This window comes from Vitis riparia, chromosome 18 (assembly GCF_004353265.1).
Source record: "Vitis riparia cultivar Riparia Gloire de Montpellier isolate 1030 chromosome 18, EGFV_Vit.rip_1.0, whole genome shotgun sequence".
NCBI lineage: Eukaryota > Viridiplantae > Streptophyta > Magnoliopsida > Vitales > Vitaceae > Vitis > Vitis riparia.
The window spans coordinates 25840494-25859595 of NC_048448.1; the positions used below are offsets into that span (position 1 = coordinate 25840494).

The 19102-nt window shown below is 35.5% G+C and overlaps 1 protein-coding gene across 3 annotated transcripts in view; it reads right to left on the reverse strand.

The window, feature by feature from the left end:
• Nucleotides 1-362: 362 nt before the first annotated feature.
• LOC117907000 (DEAD-box ATP-dependent RNA helicase FANCM) overlaps nt 363-19102 on the reverse strand; it is a 37932-nt gene continuing 19192 nt past the window's right edge. For 2 of the 3 annotated variants that reach the window (XM_034820305.1, XM_034820304.1), the window contains 14 exons: nt 18619-18812; nt 17893-18023; nt 16923-16983; nt 16706-16776; nt 15689-15738; nt 15451-15616; nt 15152-15279; nt 14708-15043; nt 14431-14623; nt 10827-11489; nt 10227-10700; nt 9943-9994; nt 9548-9697; nt 363-1197 (listed from right to left, as the gene is read on the reverse strand). In XM_034820305.1, coding sequence (XP_034676196.1) covers nt 654-1197; nt 9548-9697; nt 9943-9994; nt 10227-10700; nt 10827-11489; nt 14431-14623; nt 14708-15043; nt 15152-15279; nt 15451-15616; nt 15689-15738; nt 16706-16776; nt 16923-16983; nt 17893-18023; nt 18619-18812 — 3213 coding nt within the window. In that variant the 3' untranslated portion in view covers nt 363-653. The remainder of the gene's footprint in view (nt 1198-9547; nt 9698-9942; nt 9995-10226; nt 10701-10826; nt 11490-14430; nt 14624-14707; nt 15044-15151; nt 15280-15450; nt 15617-15688; nt 15739-16705; nt 16777-16922; nt 16984-17892; nt 18024-18618; nt 18813-19102) is intronic. The other variant, XR_004649933.1, reaches the window with a different exon arrangement.

A 19102-nucleotide genomic window follows, 5' to 3' on the forward strand; every position in this document is an offset into this window, starting at 1 on the left:
AGCTACTAACCTTTCACCAGAAAATGAAGTTATTTTTTAAAAAAATAGTCCGTGATGATGGTGTCGCCTTTGGAGAAATAGGGTTTGGTGTTGCTTCAGGCTGATGGCCAACTCTAGCCTCTACAATTGTCATGAACCCAAACCTATGTAACCTAGCCAAGTTCTGGTCGTTTTACTTGTATACGTAAATGCTAGTTACTTCAAGACTTAAATTATTAGGTGATGATGGACTAGTTACTCCAATTTATTAGGCTTAATAAATTGGAGTACCATGCATTGAGGTTTGAATTCATCTTCTTCTGAAATTTTAATACATGTCAAATGAAGTTTGCAATTAAATTAAAAGCTTTAGTCTTTAGGTATACCCAACACACAGGCTGTTTTGCTCCATTCCTCAGGGATCAAAACTTTTATTCTGAACCATTTTAATTACAAATGATGAGGACATACAGCATCTGAGTACACTGCCCTTCACAAATATGCCTAGTTTACATGCATTTCTATCATAAATAACACCTGTCTGCACTCCCTAAGATGTTCATCACATTGCTTCTAAGAACAAAAAAACCTTGTACCCATCAAATTTCCAGGCTGCAGTAGTCCTTCACACAAATTCTGCAGGGCATTGCTTGGAATTTTATATTTCCAGACTATTAAATCCCAAGATCAAATGTTGGAGAACCAAAAAGATCCAGACTTTGTGGGTCTTGCTTCTGTGTGAACAACTCTGATTTGTGTCTGAGTAGCATGGTAGCTTGAGCTTCCACTGCATCAAGGTCAAGCCCCTCATAAAATTGATCATCATAGAACACATCTCCAATTGTTTCGATTTTCTCAGCTTGATGTTGCAAGGATGATTCTTTGCTGGCAGCCTCCAACTGAAATTGTCGCTCTAAGTTGATTACAGGAACAGATCCACCTTGATAAATGCCCAATTTTCTTTTCCGACTTTCCAACTCTCTCTCATTTTCTCTTGGGGAAACACTAGTCCATGGTATTGCTTCTGAGGAGATTATTTCTGGGTTGATTTGAATGGAAACCGTATTCCTCTCTGAAGACTGATTTAGAGAATATGTTGTCTTGCTCAAAGAGCTTCCAGTTTCAGTTATCCTGGTCATGGGAGCCAGAGTGCAAGGACTAAAATCAGCAGAAAAGTTTGGCTGCCTCACAACTGGTGATTGACTGAGTAAAGAACGCCTGTTATAAAAGATCAATTAGTTTCTATATAGCCCAATAAGAAAGCACAGACAATAAAATTCAGAGTAATTCTAAAGAATGAGAAATGAAAATTCATCATCTGAAGATTTTAGGAATGGACCAAAATCAAAACAAAAATATTCCTCCATGGAATAGTTCATCACAAAATAGTAAAATGAGATTCTAATAAGGAAAAGTTGTCATGTTCGGTTGTAGGTTAACAATTACGAGTTACACAAATATAAGAAAAGGTGTTTGTAGTAATGCACCCACAGTTAGGAGTGGGACAAATCTTAAGACATGACAGCAGTAAGAGGCATAGTACAAAAGCAAAGTACATTTGAAACTAAAGTGGTCAATTTCTTGGTCCATCTGATGTTTCCAGCCTCCTCCAAGTTCAAGAAATTGAAATTCTCTATATTTAGAGGCGTTTTGGTAATTCAAGAGAACAACCTCTTTGATGTCACAATTGGTAGTCCTTACGTACAAGACTTTTCTTTTGTCAAATTTTAGACCCCAAAACTTTATTTGAGCGCAGAGATTCTGGCAACTGGATTTCTGAACCCCAATCTATGTGTTTCAATGAATTGTCAACAAAGGAACATTGCAGATTATTTGTACTCAGTTGATGGTGAGATTCCATTTATTTCCCCGTTTTTGAAAAACTCTCAAAAGCCTTAGAGCCACTGAGGCTATCACCATAATCATCATGATCATTATTTTACAATATTTATTGTGTTTCTTTTGGATTGGAAACAGCAATTCATTTCATTACAAATGAAACAAATAGGATTAGAGGAAAGAGCTATCTATCAATGGAAAAAATAAGAATAGAAAAAACGAATAAAAGAACAAAAAAGGGCATCTCCCTCCCAAAAATTCTAACTAAACTTAAAAGGCATGAAATTCCGTACAAATACCTTTAGCAATGAAGCCCCTTGCTTGATCAACCAATTTGTTGTCCAGTTAGCTCAACAGGAAATCTAAGTTTAAGAACAGCCCAAATCCCTAGACAGATCAATTGCTTTTGTGTTTGTGAAAGTCAAGTTTTTAAGGTCTCACTTCTCTAGTGAGACCCACAATATAACTAAAGCCAAGTCTCCTACCACAAAGAATCCATGAATACCCATAGATCTCACCAGACGCAATCCTAGTCTTGCCATATTCTTCTGCAATGGGGTGCACATCTTTTCCCTCAACTAGCAATACTCTATATCCTCCTCATTCTAATTCTACATTCTTTCCTATAATAGAACCATCTACTGATACCAAAAAAAGAAAAAACAGAGGAAACAGGAATATATTTTCCTTTTAAACTGAAAGCCCAACCACTTATTCCTAATCCTCATCTTATCTTCAGCCCACTAGTTTCCTCTTCCTGTCCAGATACTTTCCTAATTATTCACAACCAAACCCTCCCCCCTCTGCTTCCCTCCCTCCCTCCCCCCTAGCACACATACATCCATCTACAAGCTCTAACATGTTTTCATTTCCACAAAAACTCCAGAAGAAATGGATTGCCTTAACCTAGCCTGCTTTTTAATAGATGACAGATGTTCTCTACTTCTAAATGTTATCCTACATCAGCCACAGACTAAGTCCTTTTCTTGCAGGGACATACAGTATAGTCTCAAATCCTGCTTAAGGATAGAAGAAATATAAATGAGAGAAAGAGCAAGATAGGAGATTCATCAATTGAAAATCATTTTTCTATATTCGTTTCTGGCCTCATTCACTAAGATGTGAAGCAAAAAGGAATAAAAAAAGGATATTTGGCAGCCAATTTTAACCTATGTTTGTTATAAGAAGCTTCAAAATATGTGAAGCACACATTTCAGGCATGACATGCCAAGGGCTTGTGTATGGGATATGTTTACAGCATACTTATTGGCTAGACATGTACCTAACAGGGTTATCCAACAATGAAAAAATAAATAAAATTCCTTACTTATTGTAGGTAACCTTAGACGCACATTGGACATCTTAGTGATATCCTTCAATCTGGCCAAGTGAATAGAATGGGGAAAATGGAAATCAAGGCCCTGTTTGTATAATTATTTGTTGAGCTGTAAATAGAATAGGAGAATTATTTTCCTATTAAGTTAGTTTTCTATTTCTGTAAATAGATAGTTTTATGATTTAGGAATAAGTTAGTTTAGGAATAAGTTAGTTTTGTATTATGTCTCTTGTTTCCTATTTCTTCTCTTGTAATCTCTTATATAAACTGTGTGTATAGTCAATCTAATATACAAAACTTATTATTTTTCATCCCATATTTCATGTCATGGTATCAGAGCTGTAGGTTTTAAGACCTGCGCATCATTCTGGCCTTCACAGCTGGATTTTTTTTATTCACGTGTTCTTTTACCAACCTTCATTGCTTCTTGGTTTTTTTTTTTTTCGCAATCTGCCTTAATTCCTAAGAGATTAGGTTTTTTCGTGGAAGATGTCGGAGGTTGCAAAGACGACTACTACATCACAATTGGAGGAGATTGTTCGATCTCAACAACCCGGGGAATTGCAAAACATTTAGGCTGCGTATAGGCTGGATGGAAAAAATTACCTTAATTGGTCTCAACTTGTTCGCATTGTGCTGAATGGGAAAGGGAAGATCAGCCATCTTATGGGTACAGGGCCAAAACCAGGAGATCCTCGTTTTGAAGCATGGGATGAAGAAGATTCTATGACTCCTGAGATTAGCGACACATATATGTTCTTGGCTACGGCTAAGGATATTTGGGACGTAATCCAACAGACGTATTCAAAAGCTAGAGATGCGGCTCAAGTATATGAGGTTAAGGTGAAGACGATTGCTGCAAAACAGGGAAGCAAAACAGTTACTAAATATGCTAATCAATTGAAAGCTTTGTGGCAAGAACTTGATCATTATAGGGTGATAAAAACCAAATATCCTGAGGATGCCGCTGTTCTAAAGGATTTCATTGAACAAGATAGAGTCTATGATTTTCTTGTTGGGCTTAACCCAGAATTTGATCAAGTGAGAATCCAGATTCTTGGCAAGCAGGAGGTTCCATGCTTTAATGAGGTGGTCGCACTGATTCGAGACGAGGAAAGCCGAAGGAGTGTTATGCTTGAACCACAAACCTTGGATGGATCAGCCCTAGTTGCAAAAACAGAATATTCAGAGCAAGAAAAGAATGATTTGCCTAAACACTTAAGTAGAGACAATCAGTGGAGGGAGAACAAGGACAATCTTTGGTGCACCTTTTGCAAGAAACCAAGGCACACAAAAGAGAAGTGTTGGAAGTTGAATGGTAAACCACCAAGTCATGAATGGGGAAACCGTGGAAGGCAATAAAGGCCTCAAGCACACATGGCAGAGTAGCCCAAAACTGAGGAAAATTCAGCAACAGGCGAGTTCAATAGTGAAGAAATGGAGAAGCTGAGAAGCTTGTTGGGATCCTATAACGACCCGCACCCAACCATGTAGATATTGTCCGCTTTGGGCCCAAGGGGGACCTCACGGCTTTAAAACGCGTCTACAGGGTTAAGAGGAGTCTTTACATATATAGCGCCAGGAACATTCTCTCCTATCCGATGTGGGACATTACAAACACCCCCCCCCCATGCAGACACAACGTCCTTGTTGTGTCCCATGGGATTGCAAGGGCCAAACAAACAAACACCCCTTGGGTCCAAAGCGAACAATATCTACACGATTGAGAGCGGGTCGTTACAGATCCCTTGACAAACCTACTGGAACTTGTTCTTTGGCTCTTTCAAGTACACCTTCACTCTCTTTTTGCATAAATGCCTCACATAGGGTTTATGATGACTCTTAGATAATAGACTCCGGTGCCACAGACCATTTGACCTCCAAATCTCAACTTTTCCATACCTATACCCCAAGCCCAAGTAACAAGAAAATTGCAGTGGCTAATGGCTCTTTAGCTACCGTTGCAGATTTTGGAGACATATACATCACACCTACCCTTATTCTTAAAAATGTCCTCCATGTACCAAAATTATCGGCCAACCTTGTTTCCATTCAAAAGCTTATCCATGATCTTAAATGTTATGCTATTTTTTTCCCTTCTTATTGTGTTTTTCAGGAACAAGGCTCGGGGAGGAGGATTGGACTTGCTAAGGAAAGGAGCGGTCTTTACCACCTTGAATCATCTCAGAAAACTAGTAATAATTTGTTGTTGTCTTTTCTCAGTTCCTCAAATAAAGATACCATTTGGTTGTATCACCTACGTCTAAGTCATCCATCTTTTAGGATTTTAAAGGTCACATTTCCTCATTTGTTCCAAGGATTAGATATTTTTTAGTTTCATTGTGAAACTTGTGAATTGGCAAAACATACTCGTGTATCTTTTCCTATTAGCAATAAAAGAAGTTCTCATCCTTTTCATTTGATTCATAGTGACATATGGGGCCCTTTTACTATACCTAATGTTTCTGGGGCTCGTTGGTTTGTATCCTTAATTGATGACTGCACTCGGGTTACATGGATCTTTCTTCTTAAACAAAAATCTGATGTTAGCATTGTTATACCTAATTTCCATTCAATGGTTCAAAACCAATTTGGGGTTATAATAAAAAGCTTTAGGACAGACAATGCTAAAGATTACTTCAACCAGATTTTGTCACCTTATTTTCAATCATAGGGTATTCTCCATGACTCATCATGTGTTAACACACCCCAACAAAATGGGGTAGCCGAGAGGAAAAATGGGCATTTACTCAACACAACCCGAGCCTTACTCTTTCAAGGGAATGTTCCTAACTCCTATTGGGGGGAAGCTGTTCTTGCTGCCACATACATGATAAATAGAATTCCCTCACGAGTGTTAGACAACAAAAGCCCCGTAAAGATACTTAAGAGTTTCTATCCGCACTTTAGAACCTCAAATGGGCTCACTCCTAGAGTATTTGGGTGCACTGCATTTGTTCATGTCCACAGCCAACATAGAGACAAGCTAGACCCCCGAGCCATAAAATGTGTCTTCCTCAGTTACTCATCCACTCAAAAAGGATACAAGTGTTACAATCCCTCAGCCAAAAAATTTTACATCTCTGGAGATGTCACCTTCATAGAAAATAAACCTTTTTTCCCCAAGTCCTCTCTCCAAGGGGAGATTTCAATGATGGAAGATAGTCCTTGTGAGTCCTTTGAACCTCTTGACCTTCCTCATGTCTCAACCCATGGTGATGAAGAACCTAAGTTACCCAATTTTATCACTGAACCTGTGTCATCCCCTATTCCAACCAGTGTCACTTGCAATTTTCCACAGTTTCCTAAGGTGTATTCAAGGGAAAAGGTCATTCCAGAAACAAAAGCATGTCCAAGAATCCAACTCAGACCCTGGGAATGAAATCACGGTAAGATCAGACCCACCTTTACATACACAACCTGGTGAAACTTCCACTGACTCAACAAACAACCTAGACCTAGACCTTCCCATTGCTGTCAAAAAAGGCACCAGAGAATGCAATAACCAACCACTATATCCACTATCACACTATGTGTCTCTTAAGCACCTATCACCAACCCACAAGAATTTTATTGTGAGTCTAAACACCACTATCATCCCTAACACTGTTTCTGAGGCATTAACAAAAAGGGAATGGAAGGATGCTATGAGAGAGGAGATGAGTGCATTAGAAAAGAATAAAACATGGGAGATTGTTGAAAGACCGAAAGGAAAAAACATTGTTGATTGCAAGTGGATTTTCACACTGAAATATAAGGCTGATGGATCTCTTGAGAAACATAAAGCAAGATTGGTAGCCAAAGGGTACACTCAAACTTATGGAGTTGATTATCAGGAGACTTTTGCTCCAGTTGCAAAAATGAATACTGTAAGAATCCTGTTGTCACTGGCTGCCCACTACAATTGGCAACTCCTACAGTATGATGTTAAGAATGCATTTCTTTATAGTGATTTAGATGAAGAGATTTACATGAACATCCTACCGGGATTTAAGGGAAACACAGGTAACAAGGTGAGCAAGCTGAAAAAGGCCCTTTATGGGCTAAAACAATCTCCTAAGGCTTGGTTTGGGAGATTTGCAAAAGTCATGAAAGAGTCTGGGTATAAACAAAGCCAAGGTGACTACACTCTCTTCATTAAGCACTCGGCTGCAGGGGGAGTAACTGCTCTTCTAGTCTATGTTGACGACATTATAGTGACTGGAAATGATGAGAGAGAAAAGCATGAAGTGAAGTAGAGGTTAGCAACAGAGTTTGAGATAAAGGAACTAGGGAAACTAAAGTACTTCCTTGGTATTGAGGTGACATATTCCACACAAGGGATCTTCATCTCTCAACAAAAGTATATGATTGATTTATTGGCAGAAACAAGGAAGATTGGGTGTAAACCAGTCTCTACCCCAATGGATCCAAACCACAAGTTGGGAGAAGGTAAAGAAGAACCAATGGTGGATAAAAGAATGTACCAGAGGCTGGTTGGCAGGCTCATATACTTTGCTCACACTTGGCCAGACATCGCCTACTCGATGAGTGTGATCAATCAATTCATGCATGATCCAAGAAAACCTCATCTTCAAGCTGCTTACAAGGTGTTGCATTACTTGAAAGGCAACCCCAGGAAAGGAATTTTGTTCAAGAACAATACTCTTGCTCTAGAAGCATACACCGACGCTAACTATGTAGGTTCCCTAGTGGATCGAAGATCAACTACAGGGTATTGTACTTTTCTTGGAGGTAATCTGGTAACATGGAAAAGTAAAAAGTAAAATGTGGTAGCAAGGTCGTCTGCAGAATCAGAGTTTAGGGTCATTGCTCAAGGGTTGTGTGAACTACTTTGACTGAAGATTATTCTAGATGATTTGAGAATCAAGTGGGATGGTCCTATGAAGCTCTATTATGACAACAAGTCAGCTATCAATATTGCTCAAAACCCTATACAACACGATAGGACAAAACATATTGAGATTGATAAGCATTTCATCAAAGAAAAATTGGAGGAAGGAGGAGTGTGTATGTCCTATGTTCCATCAGAACATCAATTAGTTGATATCCTAACAAAAGGGCTGAACAGTTCAATGTTTCACGATCTTGTATTCAAGTTGGGAATGGAAGACATCTATTCCTCAGCTTGAAGGGGAGTGTTGAGCTGTAAATAGAATAGGAGAATTATTTTCCTATTATGTTAGTTTCCTATTTTTGTAAATAGATACTTTTATGATTTAGGAATAAGTTAGTTTCTTATTATGTCTCTTGTTTCCTATTTCTTCTCTTGTAATCTCCTATATAAACTGTGTGTATAGTCAATCTAATATACAGAATTTATTATTTTTCATCCCATATGTCGTGTCATTATTTTATATCTAGTGTTTTATTTTTAATTAGTCTACATATTTGTATAATTATTTTTTAAAATGACCCTTAAAAAACAAGTGAAAATAATTAAAAAATATTCTCTAAAAACACCTTGTTTTCTATTTTTAAGAACAGAAAATAGAAAACATTTTTTTTATTGTCAAATGTGTTTTCCTATTTTTTTGTTTTAAAGAACAGAAAACTATTATTGAGAACAATTGCCAAACAGTCCCCAAGTCATAATGAGGTTGTCCCCTCAACAGTATTGGAAGAATTGTCAATTGGAAACAAGCTTTCCTGTTATTTTCCCAACCCTCATTGCAAAAGCAGATATTAACTTGGAGAAAATGCTTTGATATGGAGCAACACAATAAAATTATCTTCACCCACTTAATTAGAGGATCAAAGTTCAGAAAGTTTAATGGATTATCAATGAAAAACGGTTCAAAGAGAATTGAACTTACAACAGTAGGTCATTCAAGTTCTAAGAAGTTTTAGGTTGCATAGATAAAGAATGGAAGGAGAAAAGAGATTAGAGTTAAGAAAGCTACATTTTAGGTTAGAAAAGCAGAAAAGTCTGGCTGCTAGTGGGTTGAAATCATGATTATAACAACAAGAAGAAACTAAGTAATCAACCATATAATAATGAAACCAAAATGCTTAATCATTAGTCAAATTCTAGTCTCATTTTGGTGTGTGTGGCCTTCACACTAATTTAAAGTTCCTAAATGGCTGGTTTGCACCTTGCAATCACTTAAATTATTCTAAAAAAGAAAACTTTAAGAAAAATATATATAAGTTTACAAAAATAAAGCTTCTTCTAAGTAAGAAATTTCCAGAAAATTAAATTTTTTATATTTGAAACAGTACTAAACTGGATCCAAAAAGAAATAGCCCCGTAGTTAAACCACTGCTAACCTAAATAAAAACAGGTAAATTTCCTTTATACCCCTTGTACCTTGCCTCAGTGTACTTAAAAAACCCTTTCTGTTCTAAAAACTATACTGAGAGAGAGAGCAAGGGAGAGATGATTGTCAAAACCTGTAAATTGCCATCATGTCACTTCTACTATCTTCAGCTTGAGTACTTGTTGCTGTAGGATCTATTCTGTCATCTATGAAACTATCATCATATGAATTGTTGTTCTGGTCATCTTCCTCATCATCAGATACTTCAGCTTCTGAAGATACCCTGATCACAACAAATTGCAAACAATTCAGCATCATAAAAACATCACAAAGACCCTGACTTAGAATTTTTCACTGACTTGTCAAGCAGTTTAACTTAGAATTTCTCATTTCATTTTGTTTCTCTAGCTAACAGAACCCTATTTCCATTATTCCAGAACCAAGTTTATACATGGAAGAGAGGAATAAGAAAAAAGGTGTCCATTGACAACATGTAAATTGTCATTGATCAACCAAGCATGTACATACTCAGCTTCCTCTTCAATAAATGCTCTGACATTGTCAACTGGCTTTTGTTTACCTGAAGGCACCAAAAGATGCCAAGTATCAGTAAAGAGTTCATAAAAGACAATCGGTTCCTAAACAACTCCCAATGCTGAGAACTTTCAGTTCAGGTCTTCACTTAAATAAGAAATGAAGCATAAAACTTAGAATTCAATCATTCAGAAAAGCGCTGGAAAGAAAAGAGCAACCACATGTAACAATAGTGTTAAAAGCTTAAAGATGCACATTGAGACAGAAGTTCAAGTTACCTCTGTTATGCTTATTTCTGATAGGAATAATACTAGAAGTTTCGGCAAGGTTTCCTGAAGGGTCAATAGAATTTTCTTTCATGCTCTTCATATTCCTCCTTTGGCCAGTGTCCCCATATTTGCGCAACCTTTTAAACTTCCTTTCCTGCTTGACACTTGCTGACTTGTCTCCAGAGCTTAGATGCCAGTCTTTGCTACAACTATTGTTTGTCAGATTTGCCAAGGGAGTTTTGACTTCCTCAACAATTGGAGAAGAGGGATTGCTTCCTCTTGCTTTGGCACTAATGTCTGGCTTGAGTATAGGAGAGTGCATTCCATTACTAATTGGAGAATTCAAGGTATCTTGTCCAGAGGTACTAACATCCAAAGTGACCTTTTCATTCTTTCCAGTCAGTAACATTTCAGAAAGTACTTTGGCAGGTGAAACAAGATCTGGAACAAGAAACTCATTTCTTGGTCTTCCATTTGATGGCCCTGCAAAATCCAATGTTTTTTCAGCATGAACTTTTCCCTTGTATGATAGTTTTACGCAAACAACATTCCAACCTCCAACCTTACAAATATATAAAAGCATATCAATGTTTGAGGAAGAATACTGACCACTTTCATTTATAGGAGACTCTGGAACAACGCCGCTTTTGATCAAATTAGTTAACCGTGGACTAAGGTCAGTGTCTCCAATATCATCACTGGACTCAGCAGCTAGAAATATTGGTGTTTTGTTTGCCACAAGAGTCTCAACAGCAGTATCTCCTTCATGTGACAGACTTCCCTTCAAAATTGGAGTCTGAACAATCTCCTCAACCCCATCCAGTTTTTTCTCTTGCTGGCCGAGAGAGTTGTGTAATTTGGATATTAGCAGAGTCTCGTCCATTGTGCATCTTGCCTGGCCAGAAGTCCTCAAGTTTGCAACGGCTTTTTCTTCCATACTTTGTCCTTTGTGCTGTCCCTGTGAAGTCCCACTATGACAAGAATCTTGCTTCAAACAATTTAGCAACATACTACTGCTTGCACTTGCACACTTAGAATGTGAAACTTCCTTTGAAGGAATTAAGGGAACAGATAAAATTAAGACATTTCCAAGAGTGTCAACAGATACAAAATCGGACCCAAATAGATAGGAATGCACATGAGGATTGTTGCCTTGGGAACTAGACATGCTATGCTTCTCCTTGGTTTTTGTGTTCCTTATAGGTGATTCTTCAGAATAAGACAATTCTCTTATTGGTTGCGCTTTTGGGGAATCACCAAAAATAATTGAATCTGGAACAGCATGTTGAAAATTTTCATCACACAAATGATTAAATTTGAAAATCTGTAGAACAACATAAATTTTCATCACTTTGACCTAGAAAGATCATTGCAAATAGAAGATAGAACAGATCGACATTGCTAGAGCTGAATTGACAAATTGTAATTTTCAGATCGTATTCTGCACCAGTGAAAGAAAGAAGGAACAAAACCTGAATTGAAGCAATAAAGCAAACAAGTTCAAGACCTAAAAATTAGCTGAGAAGAGTTGACTCTGAACTCAACCTGCAATATTTTCACTTGAGATTATATACAAACACATAGAGATGCCTTCAAATGTACACGCCAGAGTACAGACAATAAGGCAAAACATTATGCACGTTGCCTGTCCAGCAATTTCAGCAAATTCCTAACAGTTAAAAACAACCTTAATCAGCCAATGATAAGGTCAGGATCAAACAATGACTGCCTGGAGGCAACAAGCTCACTGGGAAGACCCACCTTTCAGAAAGGATAGGTGCAAGGTAAGGAAGAGGGCAACATGAAAAGGAAATCAACTTCATGAAATGCTACTATTGTATAGTCTTGACCATAGTTGTTAAATCGTAAAACGTATCATGTATCGTCTTCCTATTTTTTTGTATCATGTATCATAAGTTTTTTTACATAGTGAAAAATAAATAGAAAGAATATGCATATATGTGCATATATATTGGAAGCTTGTGAAGTATAGAGTAATATATAACCAATTTTATGAACGATAGTAGGATTTAAAGAGTCAAACTATATCATGCCATATGAAATACAAGACTTTTAAAAAGTTTAATTTAACAAAATATGAGGTTAATGTATAGGTTCATCACAAAATCCACAAAAATAATCTTTTAAAATTTTTAATTTTGATTTTTAGTTCCAAATTCTAACTAGACATATGTACTTTATGAGTAGTTCATATATATGTCTTTATGAGTCATCTCAAAAGTTTCAACTTTTCATGATTGACATCGTTCATTTTTCAAATAATAATAAAAAATAAAAAATATATTAAATAAAAGTCTTTATTCATCAATCACCATCATTTTCAATGTCAACATTTAATCTATTTAAATAACAATATTGTGATATTCATTGCAAGAATAAATTTACCTAACTTAGATTATGGCCTTTGATACTATGAATGTAACTTTTCATATAATATTATTTTATATTATATCTCACTCCCTTTTATAATCAATTTCTAATCTTTTTTCATATTTTAAACAATTAATATAATAATTCTTTCAACAAAATAACTTTTTAATTTGATTTTTCTTAATAATTATGAAAAATAGTTGAACGTGTATGTATAGTTGTATAGTTGTATAGTTGTATCATGTATCGTATTGTATATCATAAGATACATTTAGGATTGTGATACATATTGATTTTTATAAAATGCATCATATCTTGTATCGTAAGGTTTTAAGAACTATGGTCTTGACAGCATCAATGTTACAAGGACCCTATTGTGACTAGAACATAGAACACATTACCATATGGCTTAAGAGGGGAACATTCCCATGGTATGTCCTAGTTCCTCACGACAAACTATCTAACTAGACTCCTATACTCCAAAAAATACCATGAAAACACTATTTTAACATACAACTGCCATAATATCAAATCTGGAATTCAACCACTACTTAAAAGGAAAATTCATGAGGATACATTATGAGCTAAAATAATTTATTTTCCCAAAAAGCTAGCTAACTTGGTCAGATCATTTACTCAATGAGTTTGATAAAAAAAAAAATCTTTATTTAAATTGGGTAATGTTAAAAACCAAATGGTAGATCCTTTTCATCTATTAGAGAAAGCTGGCAGCCAACTGATGCAACCCAACCACAAAAACGATAAACAGGAGAAACAACAAGAAAACGATGACACTGCATTAGCTTGAAATTTTTCTTTTAGGAAATTTGATAAATGTTTTAGTGTTCTCTTTTTCATATAACCCAGAGGGTTTCATAGGTTTAGATAGGTTTGTAGAAGAAGATTGGAACAAGATGGTTGAGCTCTACTGTTTGGAGGAAAAAAAAATATAATCCTTTTCACCCCTTACCATCTTTAAAAAGATTTAGAATATTTTAAGAAAATACAACCTGCTATTATTTGATTAATATCTAAAGATTGAATCCCAAAAACTCAACAAGAGAACTGGGGAACTCAATCGAGTTATGTTGACTGATTTATCATCATGTTATCCAAGTTCTCATTTCACTTCAACAGCTCCAGAAGTCATTTAAAAAATTAGAAATTAAAAGAACTAGATTGATAGGAATACACATTCTAAAGATGCAAGATAATGTACTAACAATTAATTCATCAGCTAGGGAAATAAAATAATACAACAAAAAAATAATAATAATAATAACAACAATGCTCGAGCCAAAATTTGAGGCATGTCGAAGTGTATTAATTGGCAATCTGGAAAAGAAATATATTAGGAGACTCGAAAAAAAAAAATAGAAGTAATCACCATTAAGCATTAACATCTTTTACCATTTATATTTCCCCTGAAAATTAATTGTGCACTATATGTTCATTTGTCTCAAGGAACAAAGACCACCATAAAAACAAATAAAAGGATTTCTAATTAAATTTTATTACCATGCACAAGTGAGCATGCTTGTAAATAAATTAAAGACCTTCTAAAAACAAATAAAAGACCTTTGTAACTCTTGTTGCAAATCAAATGCTTCCACACACTTTAAGGGGGAAAAGGGAAAGAAAGAATCTTCCCTTAGGAAGCTCCATTTGACAGTGTGTGAAAAGAGATCAACATGCCCTATAATGACCAAACCAAATCATGGAAAGTTTCCTGAGATCACAAGTTTTTTTTTTTTTTTTTTTTGATAGGTGAGATTACAAGTTCTATTGCACAAGCCATTTGAGTCGTTGAAATTTCTGTTACCTTTTCTACTTTCCTCATGCTGTTCAACAGTTTCTACTGCCAAATGCTCATCCATAGAGGCTTCATCTTTTCTGAAAACACAAGGTTTGTTGCACAAGCCATTTGAGTTGTTGAAGGTGATGTTGCCCACTCTACTTTTGTCATACTGTTCAACAGTTTCAACTCCCAGATGCTCATTTGTGGAGACTTCACCCTGGACTCAATGTATAAAAGTCATATTCACAATAGTATAATATAACAGGACAAAAAAATATTAGCAAAAAAATCTGGAGCAAACCTCAACAAAGAATGTTTTGCTGTTTCCTGAAAATGATAGACCTTGCAAATGTTGCATCATGTCAATCAGAATCTCTGTTCTGAATGAATGTGGTATTTTATGCACTCCAGTGGGAAATGCCTGAAAGGGTGGAAAAGCAATAAGAGATGGTCGCCATGTTATCTTTCCGGTAGTGCCAAAATACTTTGCAAGAACTTCAGTCTCAACATTGGTTAGCTTGTCTGTAGAAATAGGTGCCTGGATAGGATGATCATCTTTTCCTTTCCTTCCACGAGGAACAAACTGTTCAATTGATAGCTCAACAAACTGAACTTCAGGTTTGAAAATGTGGGGAATCTATAAATTAAACAACACAGTACACAAAGTTAAGAAGGCAAAAACCTAAAAATAAAAAATAAAATAGGGACAAAAGGAGTTACAGGGAACCAGGACTGTAAAGCTTACCATTCTTGGACTAGAATGGAAATTAAAACTATTCATCCCCCCATTTCGCATGTGTTTCCTTACAGTCTTGCTGTTTGCTTGCTTTCGCATGTAACCCTTCATTTCTGACCCTTCACAGGCTAAAACTAGTAACACTCGTCAAGGAACAAATAGAATAGGAACAAAAGAATCTACAAAAAAAATGTTAATAATTTCAAAGCCAAGAAATATAAAAAAGAAATAGTAAGAAGAAGTTGGTGGTATGCTCGTATCAATGAAACTGACAATCTGCTCCAGACACATAAATGATAAAAGGATATCAACTCGTCCATCATGTTTCCTTCCAGTCCTCCCCATGCGTTGAATCATTCGCAACGGTGAGATATTAGCATCAAAACATATTACAAGATCAACTTCCATGATATCCAGGCCTTCTTCACCAATTGACGTGGCAATAATGACATTGAATCCACCAGCGCGAAATTTCTGTAGGAGAAAAAAGTAAGCCAACAAAGGAGAAGGACCTGAAGGAAAAACAAACAGGAGTACAATAATCACCTCCAAAACTGCCTGCTGAACTTTTTGTGACTGACCTTTTGATGCTTTTCCTGTAAAACAACAATATTAACAGAGGTTTTCCAAAAAAACGGGCTGACCTAATTCAATTACTGCCCACTGGGAAACAAATTATTTCTAAAGAAACGAAAGGCACTGAAACAGAAATTCCATCAAATCATAAAAATCTTCTTCATTGCAAGGATTTGCCATAATCTTTCAAGAGCACATTTAAAATGGGATTCTTATAACTAGTACTCTATAATACACACACACACACACACATACATACATATTTGGAAAATAAGAAATTCAGTTGAAGAGAGGACAAGAAACCAGAAAAAGACAGCCAAACATTCAAGAACTAAAAAAGGATAGGGGAGCACCTCAAGCCTAGACCAATCTCAATCAAAGAATACATCCCATCATGTAATGGATGCTCTAATAAGCTTGTTGAAAGCAGGGAGACAAGAGAAAACCATGAAAAAGAGAAGTTTTCACCTGATATTCTAGCAAGGAAATTCACAAGAAACCCCACATCAATTTTAAAGTCTTCTCCTTTCAGGTTTCCAAAGGCACCCAACTGCTTAAAAAATTACTTTCCACACAATCTTTTCTTCTTTGGCTGAAAATATTGAAAAAGCAGCCAGATTTCCCATTTGAGCATAATAACATGAACAATCCTGAACCAAGCACATAATATTTATCCATGCAAAAGTACAATAAGTGAATAGGGGCTAAGCAACACCCTGTTGCATTGCCATTGCCCACTATCTGTTGTTAAAAACAAAACAATGTTAACAACTATGAAAACATGTTCACAGAAATTATTGTTCATTTTTTCATATAAAAAATATAAAAAAAAATTAAGAATTTGCCAAATTCTCCAAAAGTTGGTGTTTGGAATTTTATGTGGCATGAATCACCCCCTCTAGTCCTAAGAATCCAATATTACCAGGGATTTTAAACTAAAAGACATACTTGATGCAAAAAGGAAAGTAAAAGGACAAGAGTATAAACCTGAGCTTTGGCCAATAAACTGGGTAGCTTTAACTGACTCCCCAATCTTTGCTAATGCATCCATTATGTCCCTGAACGTGAACAATTATTGTAAGCAAAAAAAAATATTTATGCATCAAATTAAAGGAAAAAATCGTTATGTACACAAGTAACAAAAGAGATCTGAGAGTTAAAATCAGTATAACAATACAATCGAGTTTAAAGAAATCTTCTTCACCTGACACTCCCCCTAAAATTTGAAAAAATGATTACTCTTGAATTTTGTGGATTGTTTGCTTCTGCATCCACATATGTAGTCGTCACATTCCCCAGAATAGAAAAAATCATGGTTAAATATAAAACAGCAATAAACTTAAAACTGACTACATTTCCATGTATCAATTATCAGAAGTAAACAAAATTTACAAATAACAAAAATATCATCTCTATAGAACATTGGAAACAAAGTCCCATGCTGGTGATGATGAAGTCATTATCAGATTAAGACAGTGTGAGGAATGATTAATGCTGCAGGAAAATTAACTTAATTTTTAAGATTTGTCCAAATCAGTGATCGTACTGAGTTGAATCATCAGAAAGAAAATAAAGTCATCTAAAGGAAGCTGAAGCATTGCAAAAATGAAGCAATGGTGCCTTAAAGTTGATGGATTTTATCATGTTTGAAAAACGTTCATCATAATAACATAAGCAGAATCTTTTAATAGTTTTGATATGTAGATATTGAGTGAAAAAGCAGTACATATTGCTAGATGAAATTATGGAATTTGAATCTTTTTCAAATACAATACAGAATTGAGTCAAAAAAAGACCAATTGAAGCTTACAACTATGTAGACCTTCATGAAGCTATTAGGTGGCAGTTTAAAGGGAACTGAAAATAAAGAAGTTTTGAAGGTTGTTATTCTTTTACTTGTAATTTCCATTTATTTACAACCCTAGTTGGCTGGCACTGTGCACACTTCCTGTATTGTGTGGTTCATCTCCTTCTGGTTTTTCAATATACACTTTAGTTACTAATAAGTTATCTTACCTAATTTTCTAAAAATGTTTAGAAAACATATTACATTGTTAGAATAAAGCTTCCAAATTCAAATTCAAAATCTAACCTCCACAATGCCAGAATAGAGCCACAGCACAAAGCAAAAACTACGTCAAATGCAAATAGAAAAATGATGTGAATCCACTTACTGAAATGATCAATCAATATGTCTAACATTTTAGACAATTTTGGATTTGGGGTGCCGTTAGACAAGCTTTGCTGCATTAAGCACTTGGCTTTCCAAAGAACTTCATTTTTACTCATAAGTCTTGCAAAAGGCCTGCAACAAGCTTAAATACTGTCAACAACTATATGTACCAACTTAAAGATTGTGTTTAGAAGTCCTAAAAATTGATACATTGTGCAAGGACTCTAGCAAAAATTATAGTAATGTTGGAAAAGAACAATAATATTCTGATAAAAAAAAAAAAGACCAATAATATAAATTGATTCCTACAAGCTCATTCACACTTCAGGAATATAAAATATGAACTTTTGAATTTGAACAAAAGAATGCATTGTCTGATCTGTTGCAGATGGGTCCACCAAAAAAAATTTTATGACATATAGAACAGCCACATAGGTTCTCAAACTCCATTGAAAAATTTAACAGCCTGAGATTTCTTTCTCGTCCTGTTTTCCCATTTTATGAGTCAAGTGAGCCCTAAATGGGTGACCAACTGAGTTGGTTGTTTAATGTTAGTGGAATCTGGATATTAAATTTAGCTAACAAATGATTATGAATTTAGTTAAATTATGTTTGTATGAAACTTAGCACAGATGAGTATCCTGGAAGTTGAATTTGAAATGATCAATTGCTTAGCTAAAGTGAAAAAGATGATACACAGTGCAGTGAGGGCTGCACAAGGACATACCCTTGTTGCATTTTTTCTTCGAGCATCTCGTGGGCTGGCCTTATTCCATGACTGGAAAGTAACTTACGAATATGGTAAAGTGTAATAAGAGCTCCAAAATAACCTTCTACTTCCCCATACTTCATGTGAGGAAGGGCTAGTGGCGGTGCTTGACGAAATTTATCCCTTGAATTAAGCAAATCACATGGGCTCAACTGTCAAAGGTCAAAGACAAGTTTTAGAATCAAGAAAACTTAGAGATATGATAGTTATATTTGGCATTTAAAAGAGAGAGATCAAATGGCTCTGCACTTAAAAGATATAAAATTATTTTTTACATCATAGTGTTGCCATTTTAAATTTTCCTTGTTGATTTTTTTTATCTTTTTTATATTGATTCATTATACACTACAGTTCTTCTAAAGAGAACTTCTAGTTAGAAGAAAACATGAGGAAACATAAACACATGAAGATACAAAAATCCAAGACTACTTGCCCAAATGGA